Below are 24,365 nucleotides of genomic sequence, written 5' to 3'. Positions count from 1 at the left end.
TCCGTGCGTGCTCGAATCTCTCTAATTTTACATTCGTGATCTCCTCGGGAGGTATAAGTAGGGGGAAGCAGTATATTCGATACCTCATCCAGATACGCACCCTCTCGAAAACTGGCGAGCAAGCTACACTACGATGCAGAACGCCTCTCTAGCAGAGTCTGCCACTTGAGTCTGCTAAACATCTCCGTAACGCTATCACGGTTACCAAATAACCCTGTGACGAAATGCGCCGCACTGTTCCTCATGAGCAACTGCTAATCAAAGTGCATGTCTCAGTTGTATGATTGGATTCATGATTTCCTGTCAGAGAGGTCAAAGTCCATTATAACTGATGGAAAGTCATCAAGTAAAACTGAGGTAACATATGGCATTCCACAAGGAAGTATTGTAGGTCTGTAGTTCATGATCTATGTGTCACCTAGAGTTAGGAGAATCTGAGCAGTCCTCTCAGTTTGCTTTCAGATGATAATGTCATTTACCATCATGTAAAGTCATCAGATGACCAAAATGAATTGCAAAATGAAGTAGACAAGATACCTGCATGGCAGTTGACTCTAAGTCATGAAAAGTGTGAAGCCATCCCCATGAGCCCTAAAAAGAATCTGCTTACTTTCATTACATGACAAATCACGCAATTCTAAAGCCTTTAAACTCAGTTAAATTCCTAGGGATTACAATTACAAATATCTTAAATTGGAATGATCATATAGATAATGATGTGGGGACAGCAAACCAAAGGCTGTGATTTATTGACAGAACACTTGGAAAATGTAACAGGTCCACTAAAGAGACAGCTTACACTATGCTTATGTACCCTCTTCTGGAGTGTTGCTGTGCAGTGTAGGAGCCGCATCAGATAGGATTGATGCAGGACATTGAAAAAGTTGAAAGAAGAGCAGCTTGTTTGTCTTGTCACAAAATAGGGGAGAAAGTGCCACAGAGATGATACACGAATTGGGGTGGCAGTCATTAATACAAAGATGTTTTTTCACTTTGGCAGGACTGTTAAGTGAAATTTCAATCACTAACTTTCTCCACATAGTCTGAAAATATTTTGTTGACACCCACTAACACAGGGAGAAATGATCGTCATAATAAAATAAGAGAAATGAGAGCTCGCACGGAGGGGTTTGTGTGTTCATTTTTTCTGTGTGCTTTTTGAGCATGGAATGGTAGAGAAGTAGCTTAAAGATGGTTTGGTGAACCCTCTGCCAGACACTTAATTGTGAATTTCAGAGTAATCGTGTAGGTGTAACATTCGCTTCAATCTTTAGCTTAGCCTTCTGCTCAAAATTCTCTGTACTCCTTCTCTGTAACATTTCTTCTAGCATCCCACTACCGTATCTCATGCCTCTCTGTGTAGGTGCCTGCCATCTCTCTATCTCTTAACCACACATCTGCAAGTTACTGAAAACAATAATCAGGCTGCAGTGTTTGGAGGTAATGTAGACTGTGTGTGTGTGTGTGTGTGTGTGTGTGTGTGTGTGTGTGTGTGTGTGTGTATTATGTTTCCTACTTAGTGAGTAGTGATCCTTCTTAATGTACACTTTATATTCCAACCTTGATTTTCTATTGATTTATTTAGTGTATCAGTCACTTCATGGTTGTCTTATATAATGAAAAGAGAGAGAGGTTAGGAAAACAATAATAAAAGCAGGTTAAATAATTGATGGTGGAGCAGCTATGATCCAATATTCATAGAGTTGTAGTCACTAAAGTTAGAAACATTTTTATTCTTTTTATTTGCTAAATACAATTTTTCTGTGTATTTCTTGTGTTACTAAACAGTCAGCAGAAGATCTGCTTGTCTTCAATCTCAGTTTCATTTCCAAGGTACTTTCTTTTGTAGGAGATTCAGATAAATGCACACAAATAATTTCAAAGATCATGAATAAATTGATTTACTAAATTGATACTTTGTAATTTTCATATATTAATACAGATCTTCATGTGTTCCAGTTTTGCACGTTCCTGGGTGCCTGCATTGTCCCCTTTGCCTTCATCATTGTATGGGAACTGACACACTCCTTAAAGGCTGCAACTTTTTCAGCCTCTTTTATTTTGTATGGTAAGTAGTAGTACACTTTCATGTAATGCAGCAAACTATAACTTTTGACAATATGCTGATGGAAGAAATATACAACAAGAAAAAATAATTAATGTAGACTAATGAAATTTTGAAAATACAATTGCCAAGAAAACATAGTTAAGCCATTAATGTTGCAAGATCACAGGATAATGTATGTGTGAGATAAGCCAGTGCAAATGTGAAATTCTGGTACACTGATAACTGGTGTAACTGCCAGAATTTTGAATGCAAGCTCTCAAATGAGAACACATCATGTTGTACAGGTGCTGGATGTCAGTTTATGGGATGGAATTCCATGCCTGTCGCACTTGGTCGGTCAATCCAGGGATGGTTAATGCTGTTTGTGGATGATGCTGGAATTGTCGTCTGAAGATGTCCCACGTATGCTTGACTGGAGTCAGATCTGGTTGATTGGGGACAGATCTGGTGCTCGAACAGGCCGAAGCAACATGTCAACACTATGTAGACTGGCATATGGGTGTCCATTATCCTGTTGGAAAACACCCCATGGAATACTGTTCATGAATGTCGCAAAACAGTTAAAATCACCAGATTTACATACAAATTTGCTGTTGAGGTGTGTGGAATAACCATGAGAGCGCACCTGCTGCCATACGAAATTGCATCCTAGGCCATAACTCCTGGTGTAGGTCCAGTGTGTCAAGCATGCAGCCAGGTTGGTTGCTGGCCCTCAGCTGGCCTCCTCCTAACCAGCACACAGCCATTACTGGAACTGAGTCAGAACCAGCTTTCATCAGGGAACACAACAGACCTCCACCCTGCCATCCAATGATCTCTCACTTTACACCATTGGGTCGTAAATGGTGGTCAGCGGAATGAACACTACAGGTTGTCTGGCTCAGAGCTGCCCTAGAAGTAGCCAGTTTGTAACTGTTTGTTGTCGTGTCACTGGAGTGCCAACTGCTACTCAAATTGCTGCTGCAGATGCAGTACAATGCACCAGAGACATACACCAAACACAATGGTTATCCCTCATGGTAGTGCCACATGGTCATCCAGAGCCCAATCTTCTTGTGAGCGTTCTGCCTTTGCTGCCAGCAATCATTTCCAGTGGCTGCATTATTGTCAAGTCTCTCTGCAGTATCGCAGAAGGAGCACCCAGCTTCTCGTAGCCGTATTTCATCAGCTCATTCAAAGTCAGTGAGGTGTTGATAATGGCATACTTGTCACTTTAAAAGCCTTCATGACTGACATCAACCCATCATGTCCAGTTATAAAGGTAACCAACACCCATGACTGTTACAGCATGTATTTAAAGGTAATGTTATGTGCATCCTCAAAGTGGTGCTACCAGCACTACTCTTCTGCAGCTGATAGGAAAATTGAATAGATATTATCTTGCAGATGTAGAAACACGCCTACGAACTTTTGTTTATATCCCACAACTAGTTTTTGGTGTTGCAATTTTTTCCCCATCAGTGTAGATGGACAGTAAGCTGTTCAAAATGTTACCAAAGTACTACAGTATATACTAAATTGTGGTTAAATATCAGTAGACTTGTAGTTAGCGCACTGCATGTAGCAAATAGGGTATGTGCGTATAATGCTTACATGTATTTTTTGTTTCAACAGATGTTGGGATTCTCACTCTTACACAGTACATATTATTAGACCCAATTCTACTACATTTTGTTATGGGGTCTGTTCTTGGAATGGTCAAATTCCATTCATACAGAGACAGGTAAGTTTTCTGTATTATATTGTTGATGTAATTATTGTAAGGCGAGTAGATGACTAACACGCTCTTTAAAAAAATTGCTATTCATATGACAGCAAGGTGATAAACTATTGAGAAAAAAAGTGTTATGGGAGCCAAAGGCATTTGCCTGAAGATCCAAAGAAGCAAAGAACGAAAGACCATAAAGTTGAGAAACTGCAGTGGAGGCATACAGAGACTGATTCTTCTTCATCTTTCTCTCTCTCTCTCTTGAATTGTAATACTGGACGGCTTCCGTGCGAATGATTGAAAAATACCACTTAAAACAAAAATTTCTTCTGTTTTGCATCCATATGAAATCAAGGTGCCATAATTTCACTATGTTTACAACTATATATTTTTAGCATTTGAATGTGACAGGGAAAGCAAAGAAATCTGTAGTATTTGGTAAATTTCAAAACATGTAGGTATTTAATAAGCTTCAAAATGTGTAGACGTAGAAAACTGCTACTTTGACCACAAGATGGTACAATAATAAAAAACTGTACTTAGAAAAATTTTACCTGGTAAGCTATGAGCCTTCATATTCTCCCTTACCCAATCAGGCACCCTTAAAGATCCTCTTTTCATCACTCATGATCTACATCTACATACATGTTCTGCAAGCCACTGTATGGTGCGTTGGAGAGGGAAACTCATACCACTACTAGTTACTTCCCTTCCTGTTCCACTTGAAAAACAAAGTGAGGGAAAAATGATCGTCTAAAAGTCTCCATATGAGTCCTAATCTCTCTAGTCTTATCTCCTTAGGCCTTATGCAAAATGTGTGTAGTAGGATCATTCTGCAGTTGGCCTCAAATCCCAGTTATCTAAATCTGCGCAAGAGTCCCTTGCGAAAATAGCATCATCTTCCAGGGATTCCCATTTGAGTTCACAAAGCATCTCCATAATATTTGTGTGCTGATCGAACCTTCCAGTAAAAAATCTACCAGCACACCACTGAATTGCTTCATTGTCTTCCTTTAATCTGAGCTGGTGGAAATCACAAACACTCAAACAGTATTCCAGAATGTGTTCTACATGACATCTCCTTTATGGATGAGCTACACTTCCCAAATTCTCCCAATAAAGTGAAGCTGAACATTCACTTTCCCTACAACCAACCTGATTTGCTCATTCCATTTCATATTGCTTTGCAACATTACATCTAGATATTTAATCGAAGTGACTGTGTCAAGCTGCATCCTACTATTGCTGTTTGGATGTTACGGGACCCATTTTCCTACTCGTCCTCATTAACTTACATTTTTCTGCATTTAGGGCAAGCTGCCAGTCATCACATCAACTAGAATTTTTTTCTAAGTCATCTTGTATATTTGTACAGTCACTCAATGATGACACCTTTCTGTACACCACAATGTCATCAGCAAACAGCCATAAATTGCTGCTCACTCTGCCCGTCAGCTCATTTATGTGTATAAAGAATAAAAGCAGCACTCCTGATGATACCCTTGCCTCTGATGAATACTCGCTATGGAGGACCATGTACTGGTCTATACAGGATGTATCATAATTAATGGCATAAATGAACACAGTTGAAAGCACACAATACTAGAAGCAAAAATGTCTCCGTAAACATAGGGTCGAAAATGAATAGCTTATGAGCTACGAGGAATTTTTCATCTTCTATACTGTGAAAAAAATCTCTTCTACTGCAAGATCTTTGCTTCCTATGTTTTGGAAAGTTGTAGTATGCACTAGAATAAGAAAAAAACAGTCCAGTGAACATGTGCTCTAAAACGCATACCTTGTAAGTTACGAGCACTTGATCATTAGAAGAGCTGTGTTTCAAAGTAGCAAAGATGAACAAGTGCTCATAGCTCTTAAGAAATGCATTTTAGAGCACATGTTTACTGGATTTTTTTCCTTCTTTTGGTCCATACTACCAGTTCCCAAAATATGGAAAGCAAAGAACTTGCAGTAGAAGAGATTTGTTTCCCAGTATTGAAGGCGAAAAATTGCTCGTAGCTCTTAAGGTGTGCATTTTCGACCCTATGTTTACTGAGGCTTTTCTGTGTCTAGTATCATGTACTTTCAACTATATGCATTTATGCCATTAATTATGATACACCCTGTATTACTTAAAAAGTTTTTGAGCCATTCTCATATCTGGAAATCTAAATCATATGCTTGGATCTTTGTCAACAGTCTGCAGTGGGGCACTATATCAGATATTTTCTGGAAACCTAGAAATATAGAATCTGCCTGTTGTCCTCCATCAATGGGTTGAGAATGTCACGTGAGAAAAGGGCAAGCTGAGTATCGCACAAGCAGTGCTTTCTAAATCCAAACAAAAGGAGACGAGCAGGGAAGGGGAAAACACTGGTCGGTGCATTGACAGATAGCGATACACAATGACTGTACATAACATGCTTGATTTCAGTGGCTGCTTCACAACCTGGGCTGTCTGAATCCTCCCTTCTACCACCAGTTTTTCTGAACTGTGGAGCTGGGAGTTATCCCTACAAAATATTCTCTGCTCCCAAAAATTTCCCAGCCTCAATCTAAGGTAAACTACTGTCCTCGGGCCCTCCCTATTCACATTTTATCTTCCTGATTGTGTGCTACCCCCTGCCAAAGCATCCACCCTTATTTCTTCTCCCCTGCTCCTTCCCTTTTCTACTGCCTCCCCCCCCCTCCCCCTCCACCACTGTCCCACTGCCACCTGACAGTGTGCCTGGCAGTCTTCTCATGCTGCTATCTAGTCACTGCATGCTGAACCAGGCAGCGCTCGTCTCTGCCCCTGCCCGTACCCTGCTGTACCTCTCCCTTCCCCACCCCACTTCAGATTGTTGCTTTTATTCAGTGTTATAGTAACATTCCAGTCGGAGGTACCAGAGCTAATGGTCATTTGTGCATGAAGTGTGCTTGCTTGTGTGAATGCGTGTGTGTGTTTTCTTTCCTGAAGAAGGCTGTGACTGAAAGCAATAATATGTAATAGTCTTTTCATTGTCCCTGTCTGCAATCTAACGTGTTATCTTTACAGTGAGTAGCAGCCTATCCTTTTCCTAATATTGTTCATATTCCATCTACAACTTTCTGTTGTTTGATTCCTCTACAACAGGACTGATTATACACTAACACATAGCAGCCGTACTGAAAGAATTTTATCTAGTGAGAAAGGTAATTGGTACTGAGGAGACTTATGTAAAAATTAGCCAAAGAGATAATGAAAGAAAATGCAGTGAAGAGAAACAGCAAGAATAAAGCAACCTAGAAAATTGTTGGCAATGGGGCAAATATATTATTTCACCCTTGGATAAGCTACACTATTGATATCAGGAAAAGTTTCAGTTGGGTTGATTTGGGGAAAGAGACAAAACAGTGAGATCATCAGTTTCATCAGATTAGGGAAGGATAGGGAAGGAAGTCGGCCATGCCCTTCCAAAGGAACCATCCCGGCACTTGCCTGAAGCGATTTAGAGAAATCATGGAAAACCTAAATCAGGATGGCCGGACGTGGAATTGAACCATCGTCCTCTCAAATGCAAGTCCCGTGTGCTAACCACTGCGCCAGTCTAGCTCGGTAAAAGTTTTAGTCTCATCTCGAATGCAGTGTGTCTTTATATTACATGCAGATTACTGGGTAGTTTATTCCACAGATGATGGCTAAATATACGAGGGGATGGAACCAGATTAAGACTTATTCATAGTTTCAATCAAGATGCTGAATTTGTCAGATTGTGTATTGCACATGTGGAATAATAATAGGTGTTTTGAAGTGTGAGGAGAGGACTAATGTGTTCAAACAACAAAATGTCATGCCACATTACACATGAGTATTCATGGATAGCTTAATTTGTCTGGAGCTTCCACTATTATTATTATGATGAATGACACTATATCAGCAGAGTTTTGGAGTATTAATAACAGGGCTAATTTTTGATTTATTTTTCTAAATTTTTGAATTTCTAATAAGGAAGGGAGAGAGACATTGGTTGCTGTTAACAGTCTGTTCTGCGAAATATAGATGCTCATCCAGTATTATCACAATCTATTTTTTTTTATTTTTTTATTTACTTACATAGTTCATGCCCACATTGGAGCACTAAAATCAAACATAATACAACAGAGTCTACAATGTTTAAGTTTAGGTCTTAGCAGTCAGCAATTTCTTCATTTCCCAAAATTTTTTCATTCACTGTGATCTGGTAGCTCATTCTTCTGCAGATATGACATACTTCTTTCGTTTTGATGGTTTGAATGTCAGCCGTGTGTATTTGTTCTTCAGAAGCAGTTTCTCTTCTCTGTGTTGAATTTGGTGTGTGGCGATGTTCAATTCATCCAGATCACTTTACACTTCGTTAAACCAGATGTTTTTGGTTTTACTGTTACAGAAGTAGTCAAAAAGTTGCTTCAGGATTCTAATATTTGGTAGGCAAGATATGTGGCTGAAAACGGCAATCCTTCTTTTCTGCATTGTGTCAATAATGGATTCACTTTCTTTATACACTATTGAATTGGGCGAAAGTCTCCACTGCCCATTAACTTGATATTTTTTACTGATTACTGTATGGAGTATTCTTCTATCAACTTTCTGCAATTTTTCAGTTGTTGCTTGAGTACTTAGTTTGTATTGTGTTTCACCTGCATATGTTGCTTCCAGTTTAACTATGGAGGAGTAATGCTAAAATTTAGCATTTATTGAGACAGATCATTTTTTGTAGGTTGGCCATGAGGTTCTCTGTGCTTGCTGTAGTTTTAATGTTCTACTGCCAGAAGCAGAGTTCGTTTTGTTTGCAGATGACACAAGTGTTGCTATAAATAGTATGTCGAGTGTAGTTCTAGAAAGATCTGCTAATGATATTTTCATGGATATTAATAAATGGTTTAAAGCCAACTCACTGACATTAAACTTCGAAAAGACTCACTATATGCAATTCAGAACCTGTAAGAGCTTTCCACCCAGCATATGCATAAAGTACGAAGAAGAGCAGATAGAAGAGGTTGACAGTCTTAAATTCCTGGGATTACAACTTGATAATAAATTCAGTTGGGAGGAGCACACCACACAACTGCAGAAACGCCTTAACAAATCTGTATTTGCAATTTGAGTGTTAGCAGACATAGGCGACATAAAAGTGAAAAAGCTTGCATACTTTGCCTACTTTCATTCCATAATGTCATATGGTATAATATTTTGGGGTAACTCTTCAAGTCAAACAAAAGTTTTCAGAGTCCAAAAGCATGTAATACGTATTATTTGTGGAGTAAACTCACGGACGTCTTGTAGAAACCTCTTCAAAGAACTGGGTATACTAACTACTGCCTCTCAGTATATTTACTCCTTAATGAAATTTGTCCTAAATAATATATCTCTTTTTCCAACAAACAGCTCAGTTCATACATACAATACTGGGAACAAAAATGATCTGCACAAGGACTTAAAAGCACTTACTTTAGTTCAAAAAGGGGCCCACTACTCAGGAACACTCATCTTCAATAATTTGCTAGCAAACATAAAAAATTTAGTAATAGAGATCAGTTTAAAAGGAGCCTGAAAGACTTACTAGTAGCCCACTCCTTCTACTCCATTGACGAATTTTTTAATAGAAACAAATGATGTGTTGTATATATTTATACTATTAGTACTGTTATTTCAGCTTAAAAAAATAAAAAAAGGTGACATGTTCCACATCCATGAGGATCTTCTCAACACAGATCTATGGAACGAAAACTAATCTAATCTAATCTAATCAAATCATTGATGCTCTTTCATTAGCATTGCAACATCTCACCAAGATATTCAAACTTTTTTACCACTTTAATTTTTTGATCATTATGGACTATGATAAGGGATGTGTCAACTGGGAAACTGGGCATCATTTCTGTTTCCTCATACGGAATTTGCAATCCAACCGTTGCCACTAATCGTTCTAGTTGTTCTGTATGAACCTTTGCTTCATCAATATTGTTTGCTAACAGCACCAAATCATCTGCAAATGCAAGGCAGTTAAGACAAATCTTTCTTCCAATCTTAACAGATGGTGGGCACATCTTGTTCCATTCACACATGATTTTCTCCAGCACACAATTGAACAATAATGGAGACAATCCGTTGCCTTGTTGAAGGCCAGTATGAATCTCAAAAGGTTCAGAGAATTCATTTCTGAACCTTACTCTAGCTTTGGTATTTCGAAGGGTGACTGCAGCAAGGTTGATAAGTTTCTGATGTAAACCACATTCTTTAAGAATTGACAGTAGAGATTCATGATGGATACTATCATAGGCTGTTTAAAAATTGACAAAGGTGATCACTAGCTTCTTGTTCCTGACCCTTTGATGTTTCATTATCCATTTGAGACTAATAACTTCATCAGGACAGCTTCGTACTGGATGAAAGCCTCCTTGATAGTCACCTAGTTCACCAACAACCTGTTCATGAATTCTGAAATACAGATCATCATCATCATCATCATTTAAGACTGATTATGCCTTTCAGCGTTCAGTCTGGAGCATAGCCCGCTTATAAAATTTCTCCATGAAATACAGAAACTTGGAAAAAATTTTACAAGTAATATCCAGCAGGGATATACCCCTACAATTATTTGAATCTGATCTACCTTGTAAAACTGGCAATGGCAAGGAAAGTGTTTCTGAAGAAGAGAAATTTGTTAACATCGAGCATAGCTTTAAGTGTCAGGAAGTCGTTTCTGAAAGTATTTGTATGGAGTGTAGCCATGTATGGAAGTGAAACATGGATGATAAATAGCTTGGACAAGAAGAGAATACAAGCTTTCGAAATGTGGTGCTACAGAAGAATACTGAAGATTAGATGGGTGGAACACATAACTAATGAGGAAGTATTGAATAGGACTGGGGAGAAAAGAAGTTTGTGGCACAACTTGACCAAAAGAAGGGATCGGTTGGTAGGACATGTTCTGAAGCACCAAGGGATCACAAATTTTGCATTGGAGGGCAGTGTGGAGGGTAAAAATCGTAGAGGGAGACCAAGAGATGAATACACTAAGCAGATTCAGAAGGATGTAGGTTGCAGTAGGTACTGGGGGATGAAGAAGCTTGCACAGGATAGAGTAGCATGGAGAGCTGCATCAAACCAGTCTCAGGACTGAAGACTACAACAACAACAACTACCTCCTTTTTTGTGTAGTGGATGGATAATTGCAACATTCCAATCCTCTGGTAACTTCTCAGTATTCCAAATGTAAGTAAGATGTTTGTGTAAGTTTAGAATAGTTTGTACTTTGCATATTTCCAAAGTTCTACCACTAGTTGGTTCTCACCTGCTGCTTTATAATTCCGAAGTGAGTTAATCGCTGCTTGTACTTTATCTGGATATGGTGATAAACTCTTTCTAAATGCATTTTGTTTCTTGAATAGGGGTCAAATTCCAAATGATGTTCAGGTTCCGCACTATTTAATAACTGTTTGAAATATTTAGTCAATATAATTTAATTGCCATAATTGTTATTTGCTACCTTTCCATTTGTATCCTTCATCATAAGAATAAGTGGAGTGTGTTTCGACAGGTACTGTTTGAGTGTCTGATAGTAATCTTGTCTTGTGGCGATTGAAAGCATCCTTGATAGATTTTAGCAAGTCCTTATGAAATTGCCTTTTGACCCTTCTAATTTCTTTGGCAGTTGATCGTCTAACATTTATTAATTCCTCTCTGGAGCTTTCATTTCTCATTTGTTTGTCCTTTAACAAGGCCTTATGTCTATGTTGAATCGCTACATGGCATTCCTCATTCCACCAAAAATGTTTCTTGCATTTCCGAACGGGAGCTACTTCTTCAGCCAAGGCTTTTAATCGATTGACAGTGGCTTTTAGATTGTCACTTAAAGGTATTCTTGATCTCTCATAAAATATCTGATTATTAATAATATGACTATGGTCATATGTTCTCTTTGTATCTAACTTTTGAGGTTTTCTTTTTCTTTTAGGTGTCAGTTTGATTTTAATTTTTGAAATGTAGTGGTCTGAGTCAACATTGATGCCATGCAGCACTTTAACATTATAGATTTCCCTATGGAACTTCTGATCCATGGCTACATGATCTATCTGGAACTCTCCTAGCTTGACGTTAGGGCATTTCCATATCATTAACTTATGTGGTCTTCTCTTAAACCTCGTTGTCTTCAAAAACAATCCATTTGTAGTACAAAATTCAATTAACCACTCTCCATTCTTATTTGTGAGTTTATGTGCTGACCATCGCCCCACCACACCTCAAAATTTCTTCTCTCGTCCTCTCTTCACATTACAGTCTCCAAGCAAAATTTTAATGTTAGCATCAGGTATGGTCCTTACTAGTTGATCAAGTTCATCCCACAATTTTTCTGTTCCATCCTTGTCATTTCTATTTTTAACATTAGTAGGAGCATGAATATTTATCGGTGTGTATCTTTTGTTTTCCACCTTAATTGTTAACATTGCTGTTCTTGAGGAATTCAATGAAAATTCCTCAGTGGAATCCAATATTCTATTGTGTACCAACAAACCCACACCAAATTGCGGAAAATTTTCTTTTACCCTTTCTCCTGGTGGTCCCTTATAAAGTCGATATCCTCCTGATTCAATCGGTTCCTGGTCAGTATTGCGTAACTCTTGAACGGCTGTGATAACTATGTTCGGTTGAGCTAAGACATCTGTTAAATGTTTCAGTTTACCAACTTTCCTTAAAGAATTTAGATTTACTGTTGCAAAATATGAAAATCTTCCTGGTTTGTTAAATTTTAGCACCTTCTTATGTGGAATATGTTGCATGTTTGTTTGTTCGTTCAGTGCATAACGAGGCACTCCGACTCGCCTTTGTCGTCTATGTGACATCCCACCGTATCCAAATGATGTCTTTGCCTGGATAATCTCATCATGACTGTCCAAACTGGTGGATTCTTTCAATGGAAGACTCCTCATATTTGCAAATACGCTTCTCGGGTTTGCTGCTGGATCATATTGTGTAAATCGCACAATATTTCTTTGATGCAACTGCTCGACATCATCAGGTGGTGGTAGCTGCTGCTGTCACTGCTGCACGGCGCGACTGATGATAATCGCGCGGCAGTGTTGGAATTTATCATGACGGGAGCAGTCAATACGCGTGCGCGTGAAGACGCTCATAGTTGGAGGAAGCGGCACTCATGGTGCCCCCTACTGGGAGCTGCAGAAAGGCCATCCACACGTGCGCAATTGGCAATAACTGTGCTGCCAGACGCTCCTGCGGTTAAAGTCTGAACTAAATCTCAGCTACGCCTTGCGTCACTTGAGGAAACGGAAGATCTTGTTTTCCCTGTTTTTGATTTAATGGCAGTAAGTACTGGATTCCACGCGGTGCTCGGTTGAAAACCTGCATCCCTGTTGATAAGATTGTCCGCCGTGCGAATATGTATGGCCTCCTTAATAATACAGTCCCAGAAAGATGAGGCTGGGGATAAAATTTCCGTCTGTTCGTAAAGCATACGATGTCCTGTGTCCAGGCAATGTTCCGCTACCGCTGATTTATCAGGTTGCCCCAGGCGTGTATGACGAAGATGTTCGACGCAACATTCTTGCACGGTTCGGCATGTCTGTCCAATATAAGATTTTCCACATTGGCATGGGATTTTGTACACGCCACATTTTCTGAGGCCAAGGTTGTCTTTGACAGAGCACAATAAATTCCTCAGTTTTGCTGGTGGCCGAAAAACATACTTAACATTGTGCTTTTTGAGATTCTTTCTATTCTCTATTGCCTGTGTAGTATGCAGGGACTAGATGTGGCAGGACAGGACTGACAGGTCCAGCTTCGAGAGGCTTTGGGGGAGGAAGAGGGGGATATGAAACTGGGAGCGGAAAGGAGAGGAGCAGAGAAGGAGAAAATACTGGCGGATGTGCCGGCAGATAGCAGCCCACAATGAGGATGCAAGGAGGCCAATTGCGAGGAGATGACAGGACAGAGAAGACAGAAGTAGTTGTGTGGAGGGTGTCAGGACTGTTGATTACTGTAGTTTGAGGCTAGGATGATTTTGTGAGCAGAGTTGAGGAAAGCTGGTGGTGTAGGGGAGGATCCAGATCGTCCAGGTTATAAAACAGCCATTGAAATCAAGTATGTTATGTACAGCTGAATGTGCCACAGGGTGGTTCACTTCACTTATGGCTGCAGTTTGTTGGTGACCACTGATCCTCGTGAACAACTGGTTGGTAGTCATGCGAATAGAAAAAGCTGAACAATAATTGCAGAAGAGTTGCTGTGTAACAAGGCTGCTTTCAGAGGGACCTGGCCTCTAATGGGATAGGATAAACCCTTGACAGAACTGTAATAAGAAGTACTGTGTGGGTGGATTGAGCAGGTCTTGTACACGGGTCTTCCATAGAGATATGACCTGTGGCAAGGGGTTGGGATTGGGAGTGGCATAGGTACAGACTAGGATGTTGTGGAAGTTGGGTGGGTGATGGAACACCACTTTAGGAGTAGTGGGAAGGATTTTGGATAGGATGTCCTTAATTTCAGGGCTTTGATTATCTATCTTCATGCTCTGAAATTATTTATATTGTACCAAAAATCCCCCTCACTCCTCCTGTCACCCCCAGCCAACCTCCGCAACATCATAGTCCATTGCTATGCTGCTTCCTATCCAAACGCTTTGTCATTGGGATCACAACCCTATGGAAGACCCAAGTGGAAAAGCTGCCCAGTCCACCCACCCAGCACTTCCTCTTCCAACCCTGTCACAGGCTTTTCTTACCTTATCACAGGCCAGGCCACCTGTGAATGCACCCATGTTATACACCAGTTGCAATCATTGTTGAGATTGTTCAGACTGATATGACTACCAGCCAGCTGTCCACAAGGATGAATGGCCACCCCCCAAACTGTTGACAAGACCAAAGTGAATCACCCTGTGGTACAACACACTGCTGTATACTTGATTTCAGTGGCTACTTCACAACCCAGGCCATCTGGATTTGCCCCTCCGCTGCCATCTTTTCTAACTGTGCAGATAGGAGTTATCCTTGCAACACATTCTCCACTTCCGAAATCACCCTAGCCTTAACCTACGACAACCTGGAGTCCCCACATCCTCCACTCAACTGTTTCTGCCTCCTCTGTCCTGTCACCTCCTCACAATTCACCTCCCGTCACCCTCATTGTACACTGCTCTCTGCTGACACATCCACTTTTCCTCCCCCACAACCCAGCACTGCTCCTGTCAGCCCTTTCTGCAACCATTTAGTCACTGCACACTCTCCCAAGCAGTGCCGATTGCTCTTCCCCAACCCGTATCCTTCTATCCCTTCCCCTCCTACCCCACCCCACTCCGGATTGTTGCTCCTGTACAGCGCATTTCTTTTCCAGTCTGGATGGAGTGGCCAGATGTAGCGGTCATGTGTGAGTGAAGCATGCTTGCTTGTATGAATGTGTGTGTGCTTCCCTTTTCTGAAGAAGGCTTTAGCTGAAAGTCAATATGTAACATTCTTTTCATTGCGCCTGTCTACGACTCAGCTTGTCATCTTTATGGTGAGTAACAATCTGTCCTTTTCTAATATTGTTGATATTTTAGTTGAAACTTTTTATAACTGGTTTCAAGACTACTGATTCATCCCAGATTCATCTAATACTTAGAAAGGGGGGAAATATCTTTTCATGACAAGGTTATCAGAGTTGTAGCACGTGCTGAGACATGACAGAGATGGTAAAGAAAATCAGATGAAGCCCTTTCAAATTAATTTATTCAGTTTAGGTAAACCATGGAAATCCTAAATCTGAATAACATAGTGGGGATTTAAACCTCATCCTTCCTGAATGCAAGCCCAGTGTCTTAATCACTGCACTACTTTGCTTTATCTGGTATATTTATTTTTATGGGCCTGCAGACGCTATCTGAAGATTGGAAACATGTAAGCATTTCCACTGGACATCAAGTTTTAAAATTAATCTTAGAGTAATCATTGCTTCATGTGCAAATTCTCTGCAGATAAAGAAGAATCCCGAATGGATCTCTGAGAGAATATTTCTGTGTTTACTGTTATGTGTAGGACGGTAAATAAAGTAAAATTCTAGGGTTTATAGTATACAATGTACAAAATTTCATGTGGTGGAGAAAATGCAAAGTGTGAAGAGAAAGACATATAAAGTAGGAGTTAGTCGAAAAATGAAAGGAGTAACAGTAACCATTCGCCATCTTGTTGAGGCATTGAGCAGTTCATAGTAGCATAAATAAGACTGAAGATATTGCTGAGCTTTCAGACAATGTCCTCCTTCAGAGCTAACTAACAATACAATCAAAAATAAAGAAATGAACCCACATGATTACATGGTCCCACAGGGCCCAGCAACATAAAGGATATGACATAAACAGATGTATGTGAGGTGTAGTGGATGATTAGTCTGACCTCTGAAATGAGATACAGAAGAAAGGGAAGGAAAATTGCAGAGGCTGTTAATAAAGATCTGTTTGGCTTTAGGCACTGAAAAAGTACTTGACAAGCTCGTTTTCTTCATATGCCACAATTTCTAAGCAATAGCCAGACATGTTTAGAATTAATTTTATAACCTATTCTGTTCTTTACATCACTAGGTAAGTGCTCAAAAATTTTATAGCTGAATACTGCACTCCTGTCTGTTCCATACGAAGGGTGGATAGCATAAGTCATTTCTCCTTCTATTATTATATTTATGAATGTTACAGATGTTTCCCAGCTGGTTGTTAACAAGAAACTTCAATAAGCAGTAAATATATTATGAGGTTCTTTCTGATATGAGATGCTATGGAAAAGTCCTTCTGATGTATGTGTTGTTCATGAAGTCTAGCTAGTGCAACAAAATGCTGCCTAGTGGTATCTCATTCAACCTTTGTATGTCAGTGTCTCAAGCAACTTTGCATTAAGTGGTCATGTTTGGTTTTAAAGTGCATTTCCCATTGTCGAGTATTGTGTGTCTTGCGAAACTGATAATGATGGGCATCTGGGAGCAACATGTGTGCATAAACTTTTGTTTCATACTCAGAGAAATGCAGCAACACGTAACATGATGCAGATGCAGACCAACACATACTTTTGAAGAAATTTTGAAACAAGCATTTGGGGAAGACACCTGAGGTCACAGTCAAACTTATGGCTGATAAACAATTTCAAGATGGCAGAACATTGTTTGACAATGATTCTCATGTTTGATGGCTGTCAATTGTCATAAGATGTAGCTGCTGTTTGTAATAGAGTGCTGGAACATCACAGGCAGACCATCCAGGACATATGCAACATCATGGAACTGTCTTGTGGGACATGTCAGAGGTTTTTGTCCTATGAACTGCACATAGGATGGATATAATTCCAAAACCAAGCAGCAATCATCACAATGGAAGAGTCCAATTTCATCCCATCCCAAGAAAGTCCAACAAGTGAAGGAGATTTTGAAATCCATGTTCATCTCTTCCTTCAGTGAGGAAAAAATTGTCGACGCGGATTTCATCCCTCTTCAGTAGTCCATCAATGCAGTGTTCTACTGTGATTTCCTGAGGCTTTTGAGGAGGAAAGTAAGACGAAAAGTCCGGAAAAGTGGTGCAGCAGTGACTGGTTCTTCCATCATGACAGTGTGAGCTCACACACTGCGCTGATCAGTTCTTCCTCACTTACCACCTGACCTGACACCAAGTGACTTATTTTTATTCCTCATAAAGAAACTCAAGTTAGAAAACAAAAGATTTCATGCAGCTGTGGAGAGTAATGCAGAATCACAGGTGGTACTAAACTAACCCACAAATAATGCACTCCAAGGAGCTATCAGTTCATGGAAAAACCAGTTCGAGCAGTGTGTACACCCCCAAGGAGACTGCTGTGGAGAGTAATGCAGAATCACAGGTGGTACTAAACTAACCCACAAATAATGCACTCCAAGGAGCTATCAGTTCATGGAAAAACCAGTGGGAGCAGTGTGTACACCCCCAAGGAGACTGCTTTGAAGGTGATGGTGGTGAATAAAATCCAGGTAAAGTGTAATTTTATTTATTGATACGTTTTGGGAACTTTTCAGTAGCACCTTGTGTTCCCAAATATTTAAAGAGATTATCTACAAATGGTTCTAGTGTGGACATCACATGTTAACCTTACTACAAGCTTCTGTGCAACAAACACTTTCTTCCTCAGTGATGAGATCTCCTAGAATGTGATGCCATAAAACAATATTGAAAAGAAATAGGAAAAGAGAGTCAGCTGTTTGGCATTTGCATCTCCAGAAACTGTTGCAATCTGTAACAGAAAAGTTGTGGAGCTTAGGTGCTTAATGAAGTGAATTACAGTTCAGAATATTGTCTGTACAAACACTTAATAATAACTTAGCATACTCTTATTTCATTTATTAATATTTAATTATGTGCTATTTGTAATGGTGTGATCAGGCTGTGTGCAGTTCAGAGTTGCATGAATTGTATTTGAAGTATTGAAACTTTTCCATTAGGGTTTATTATAATACTTCCATCATTAGCAAAGAGAATCATTTCTGCTTCTTGCACCACTTCTGCTTCTTGGATATTAATGACAGGTGATTTGTATTTAAGAACAGAAATGGACCCAATATCAGTCCTTGCTGTAATTTCTCTGTTCCTGAATACACTTTTTCACAAGCTCATGTAGAAGTGTGTTGTGCACACTATAATGGTTTTGACAACTCACAGAAAAATACCAGTTTGCAGTATTTTGGCCTTTAAAATTCGTGTAATATTACTTACGAATTGAAAAATGGCATGTTCTGGGGAGAGACCCTTTTGAAATTGCTGTGGAGTGTGACACTGTTTGAGATAGGTATGTTGTGCTTCTTGTTTACACGTCTTTTTTTCAGTACCTCCGAGAAGGAGGCAAGCAGTGAGACTGGTCAATAAATGTTAATATCTGTAATATTGCCTTTCTTGTAAAGGAGTCCCACAATAGCATACTTCAGAATTTCTGAATATGGTGCATAAGAATAGGATTTTAGTATTTTACTTGAGATATTATCACCATGAGAGTTTTTGCTTTTGAGGGAGTTAATTACACTCATAATTTCTTTGATACAACATGGAGTAACTGTGATTTGGAGGGGTATGTATGTGGCATTGATATAATTTCTTGCATGTATTCCATTGCATTATCCCTTGAAGTGTGTTTTAGGAACATTAGTTACCTGATTGTTTTGTACAATAACAAAGTGCTCACATTCCTGAACTGATAGTCTGGTTTCCCTTTTAATTATTACCCACACAGATTTAATTTTTGATTTTGGGCATTACACAGAGGTTTCTGATTTTTAATAAATTTCCAGACAGCACAGTTTTTCTTGTAATATGAAATAGACCTACTTTGATGTTTCTCTTAACCATTTCACATAATTTCCTTTACCTTGCACATAATTTTTTAATTCCTTTTGTAATGCCAGTGTGATTCTTTTGAAATGGACTTGGTATATTTCCTTCTCCATCTTTTCCCAATATACACTTGTGCTCTGTTGACAAGGAGTGTGACACTGACAGGATGTTAAATTCCAGTCTTCCTTCATCTTTTCCCAATATACGCTTGTGCTCTGTTGACAAGGAGTGTGACACTGACAGGATGTTAAATTCCAGTCTTCCTTCTTTTCCGTAACATACATACTTCTGAGTTGTATGTACCTATGTCCCATAGGGATATCTTTGAGAAGGATTTTTTGTTAAGAGGGGAGGTATTTTTGTATGTCAACATTGTTTTGTACTTGATGCTCCTGAATTTAGGTTATTCTGCTTCTTATGTCTTGTAGCATTGCTTTCAGATGTGGTGTAGCACAAGAAGTCAAGAGGTGGAAGTCACAACCAGTCAAGAAAGGCTTATGACTGGAAAGAAAAATTAAAAATAACTTATTTAATTGGGAACATGTTAACAGTCATATACCATTAAAGTATCTGATATATTTATTACAACAAAAAAGTGTGAGTTTGAATGTGTTTACCAGTTCAAATGAGATATATTCTGTGATTTAAAAAGTGTAATAAACCAAACCATGAGTTACCATAAAAAATGTCAATGTAGATCTTAAAAATGAAGTTACAGCTCTTAAGCACTTAAGCACTTGGGACAAAAATATTGTGATGAAACATTGTGGTTTATTGGTTTATTTCATACAGTAGCCATGGAAAGTACATGACAAAATCTCTATTACTAATTTAAAAATTTATTTTTTGGTGGTTCTGTCCAATTTTTGTTACCTGTAAATGAGTGTATTTGACAAAAACTACTGTTTCTTCATGTATCTTTGCCTGGTAATCTATTACAAATTTGACACTATGGCAAATTATACTATATATCTGTAAGAGATATATATCACTGCTGTATTTACCAGATCTTTCACTTCACATTAATTAATATTATGTGCAAGACAACTCTGTGTGATATAAATATTTGTCTACTTTGCTGTACTGACTGTCTCACAATGAAAAATATTTAATAAATAAATAATGTATCTGCATTTTGTCACAATATTGGTTATTAATTTGATGAGTTGCCTTAGTTCCAGCTGCTTGAGAAGTTAATAGAATGATATACTAGCTGCTGGGATTAAGTTTTCAGAATGTCTAAGGAAGCACTGTATTTCCTAACCATTTTTATCTTTATATCATCATATGTCATAGTAAATTTCCATTTCATATATATTTCAGTGTGGCCATAATCAATCATCAGTGTACATAATTTAACTTTATTTGTTTTTTTGGCAGACCTTTTACATTGCGTTGGTGGCTGTGGCTGATGTTTACTGGCAGTATGCTTGCTTGTGCCATCAGTGTAAAGTTTGTTGGTCTTTTTGTTGTGATTCTTGTTGGTTTGCATACTACTGCTGAATTGTGGGAGGTATTGGGTGACCTTTCAAAGCCAGTGGTAAGTAGATGACTCCTAGAAAGATTAAAGACTGTTCAATATTATTTGTGGCTGAAAAACTTTGTTTTGTATCTTTTCAGGTATATACAGTGAAACATTTCCTAGCTCGGGCTTTGTGTCTTATATTACTACCAGCCCTTCTGTACATGCTCTTTTTCTACATCCATTTGGTAGTTCTTAGAAAAAGGTATGAATAACACTGTTTGAACATTTTTATTTATATTTATATTGATAATGTGTGTTATTAAATGTTCTTCCAAAAATGGTACTGTCAGTATTCATTGCTATTGTTCTTTTTAAGGTTTCATTAAATAATGAAAACATAGTAGTCCCATCATCAATGCTGCCATTTAATGTGGTGAAATACATTCACAGCAAAGATATATCTGTTAAGATAATGCTTTGCTAATCTGCTAAAACTTCTTACAGAAGAAATTGATCACTTTTGCTGATCAACATTTACTCTGTACAATGAATGATTGTACTTATTCATTCAAAAAGGAGGGAATTCTCAATCCACTTACTTTTATCTGATGTTGGGGAGTTAAATAATAGGAAGATTCCTAACTTTTTCCCTGAATAATACACTAATGTTTGTGAAAATTACAACAGTAACAAGAATACATGTGACTAGAAGGTGCTTTGTACTACTCATATATACTTCTTTTTTAATTTTGGTGTAGTTTTGTGTACAGCCAGCACTAAATTAGTAGCTTATTTGTTGATGCTGAGTTGCTCAAACCAGTCGGGAAGTCTCTTAACACTTATCTTGTGGAGGTGACAGGTAAAATTTCTGTGATGGAAACACACCCTCATCATTGACAACTGCCAGTACACAGACAATCAGGATTATGTAAATCTACATGTTCTCTAATTAACAGAATTTAGTATGGTGTGATAGCATCACATGTCTGCCAGGTTTTCACTATGAGCCCTTCCTGGCACAAAGTAACAATGTGGATACGATCAAACCGTGGTATTGACCGTCTAGGCATGGTTGAGCTACAGACAGCACGAGCCGTGTACTTCCTTCCTGGTGGAATGACTGGAACTGATCAGCTGTTGGACCCTCCCCCCGCCCCCTCTGTCTAATAGGTGCTGCTCATGCATGGTCGTTTGGTTGGGTTTAGTGATATCTCTGAATAGTCAAAGGGACTGTGTCTGTGATACAATATCCACAGCCAACATCTATCTTCAGGAGTTCTGGGAACCTGGGTGATGCAAACCTTTTTCTGATGTGTGCATAAGTTCACTTTATTATGTAAATGAATAAAAGATTTACTTAACTTTGACACAGATCTTTTCCATATGATTGCTTGATAAGTTACAACTGTTATTGACTATTAAAGTAGCAAGCACTTGATGCACAGCTTAACAAACAGTTCTCTTGCTTACAATATTCCACATGTAAATGAACAAGTCTATCAGACACATAATTATCACATTGGTCCTATACTATGATGTTGACTTCTTCATATGAGTTCACAAACTGGGCAGAGTTCTGGCTGGCTCGACACTATATTGACCTCAGTGTGAGGGTGCCACTGTGTTGAGAGGGGAGGCATGGTCTTCTGGGTCATCTCCCATATGTCACTGCAGATTGCAGTGAGCCCTTGCTAATGTCTGTGGTATCAATTCGCATTGGCAACTTTGGTGAGGCAATGCAATCTCCCCCCCCCCCCCCCCCCCCCCTGAAACCTCCATCGTCATCGTGTAGGGCAGGTGCATGTGACAATGGCAAGGTGGAAGACTAGACAAGGATGCAAATGAGGGGGCAGGGATAGGAACTGTGGCAGATGGCGTCTCCCTACCTGCATCCCGGTATCCACTGTGAGGACATCCAGGAACACCAGCAGAGAAACCAGACGCAGGGGGCACAGCCACATTTAGGGATGTAGGTGCTGTGGTCAGCTGGAAGGGCAGTGATCTGTTGGAGCAGTGTGATGATCTTCCAGGTGTGACTCATCCATGGACATTGGTTTGGGCAGATGGAAACGTGCTGGCACTGGTGATGTCGCAGTGACAGTGGCTATGCATCAATCTCTGTGGGCACTACAGGGGAAGGTGTCCATGTGTCCATCGTGAGTGCCAGAGAGATAGCTGCGACTACAGATGAGGACCCCAGCAACATATTGCGTCTGTGGACAAACATTCTGCAGTAGAATCACTGACACACTCATACACACAGTGCAGCTGGCTGTGGTGGCACCACAGTAGCCCAGCAGAACAGTGCATGACATAAAATTACTTAGGTTATAACTCTATGCTCCCAATGCTGTTGCTGACCAAGACTTTGTAAAAGACTTCATCCTGTGGCTGAAACTTTGTCTGAACTGGTGGAATGAACTGTTTCTGTGGTGGCCGCAGCAGATGTAACAGGGCACACTGCCTTTGACCAGGTAACAATTTTGCCAGCAACATCCCATCACGTGGCAAGGACTGGTGGGAGGAGAGAAAAATTTTTGAGTGCCTTATTCCATGTGTTGGAGGAATGGTGTTTCTCCATGTAACCTCTGAACATATGAACAAACCACTCAGATACACTGTTTGATTGTGGGTGAAAAGGTGCAGTGGTCACATAGTGTGTGTGCTATTGCTAGCACAAAGCTGCTGGAAATTAGGTGACCTGAATTGTGATCTCAGGAAGACCTTCAAGACAAAAAAATAGAAGACAGAACCAATACCGTACTTGCAGTAGTGGTGGATGTCATGGGGACAACAAAAGGAAGCTTATACTGTAAGCATTAATCCCTAACACCCATCACTGGTTCCAGAATGTATCCACAAAATCTGTATGAATGCACTGCCATGGTCTATACAGACATGACCACTCAAAAACTAATTGCAGCATTACTGACTGATTGTCTGCAGAAGCTTCACAGTAAGCAGTCATTTGCACAATCTGAGAGCCCATTCCCTGTCAAATACAATGATGGTGGGAAAGATGCTTTGCTCGAACTATGCTTCAATGACCTTGGTGCAGGGTTGAGCAATCACAACCCAGACATCACCAATCTCTGTATGCAAGATCAGAACACAAACTGCATGGAAATCATTTGACGATGTGAAAAACATCATCACACCACAAGTTGAGGAATTTTTTTCGAACTGCATGTGTCTGCTTGTGTCTGTGTATGTGCGGATGGATATGTGTGTGGTTTTTGTCCTTAGAGTTAGGTTATGGCTTTTGAAGGCAGCACTCATTTTCCAAAACACAGTGTGTGTGTGTGTGTGTGTGTGTGTGTGTGTGTGTGTGTGTGTGTGTGTGTGTGTGTGTGTGTGTGCGTGTGTGCGTGTGTGCGTGCGCGCGCGAGTGTACACCTGCCCTTTTTTCCCCCCTTAGGTAAGTCTTTCCACTCCCGGGATTGGAATGACTCCTTACCCTGTCCCTTAAAACCCACATCCTTTCGTCTTTCCCTCTCCTTCCCTCTTTCCTGAAGAAGCAACCGTTGGTTGCGAAAGCTAGAATTTTGTGTGTATGTTTGTGTTTGTTTGTGTGTCTATCGACCTGCCAGCACTTTTGTTTGGTAAGTCACATCATCTTTGTTTTTAGGTATACTTAATATGTCATAGATATTGCAACTTTTGGCATTTCACTCTCTTGATTAATTTGGATGTTGTGTTCATTCTTCTCAAAAGTCTACATTTATCACTCTCTGGGTCCAAGGTGTTCTCACCACCTATTAAGCCACAATTCAAAAGCCTCCAGCTTCTTCATGT

General features: G+C 39.6%; 1 protein-coding gene across 3 annotated transcripts in view; it reads left to right on the top strand.

Annotated features, from left to right (window-relative positions):
• The window catches only part of LOC126365823 (protein O-mannosyl-transferase 2), a 184,549-nt gene that overhangs the window by 101,170 nt on the left and 59,014 nt on the right, over positions 1-24,365 (top strand). For all 3 annotated transcript variants that reach the window (XM_050008443.1, XM_050008440.1, XM_050008444.1), the window contains exons 5-8: positions 1,960-2,068; positions 3,683-3,791; positions 20,486-20,645; positions 20,726-20,832. In XM_050008443.1, the coding sequence (XP_049864400.1) occupies positions 1,960-2,068; positions 3,683-3,791; positions 20,486-20,645; positions 20,726-20,832 (485 nt within the window). The remainder of the gene's footprint in view (positions 1-1,959; positions 2,069-3,682; positions 3,792-20,485; positions 20,646-20,725; positions 20,833-24,365) is intronic.

This window comes from Schistocerca gregaria, chromosome 4, assembly GCF_023897955.1.
Source record: "Schistocerca gregaria isolate iqSchGreg1 chromosome 4, iqSchGreg1.2, whole genome shotgun sequence".
NCBI lineage: Eukaryota > Metazoa > Arthropoda > Insecta > Orthoptera > Acrididae > Schistocerca > Schistocerca gregaria.
The sequence above is the reverse complement of the archived record's forward strand: the minus strand, read 5'-3'. Positions and strand labels throughout refer to the sequence as shown.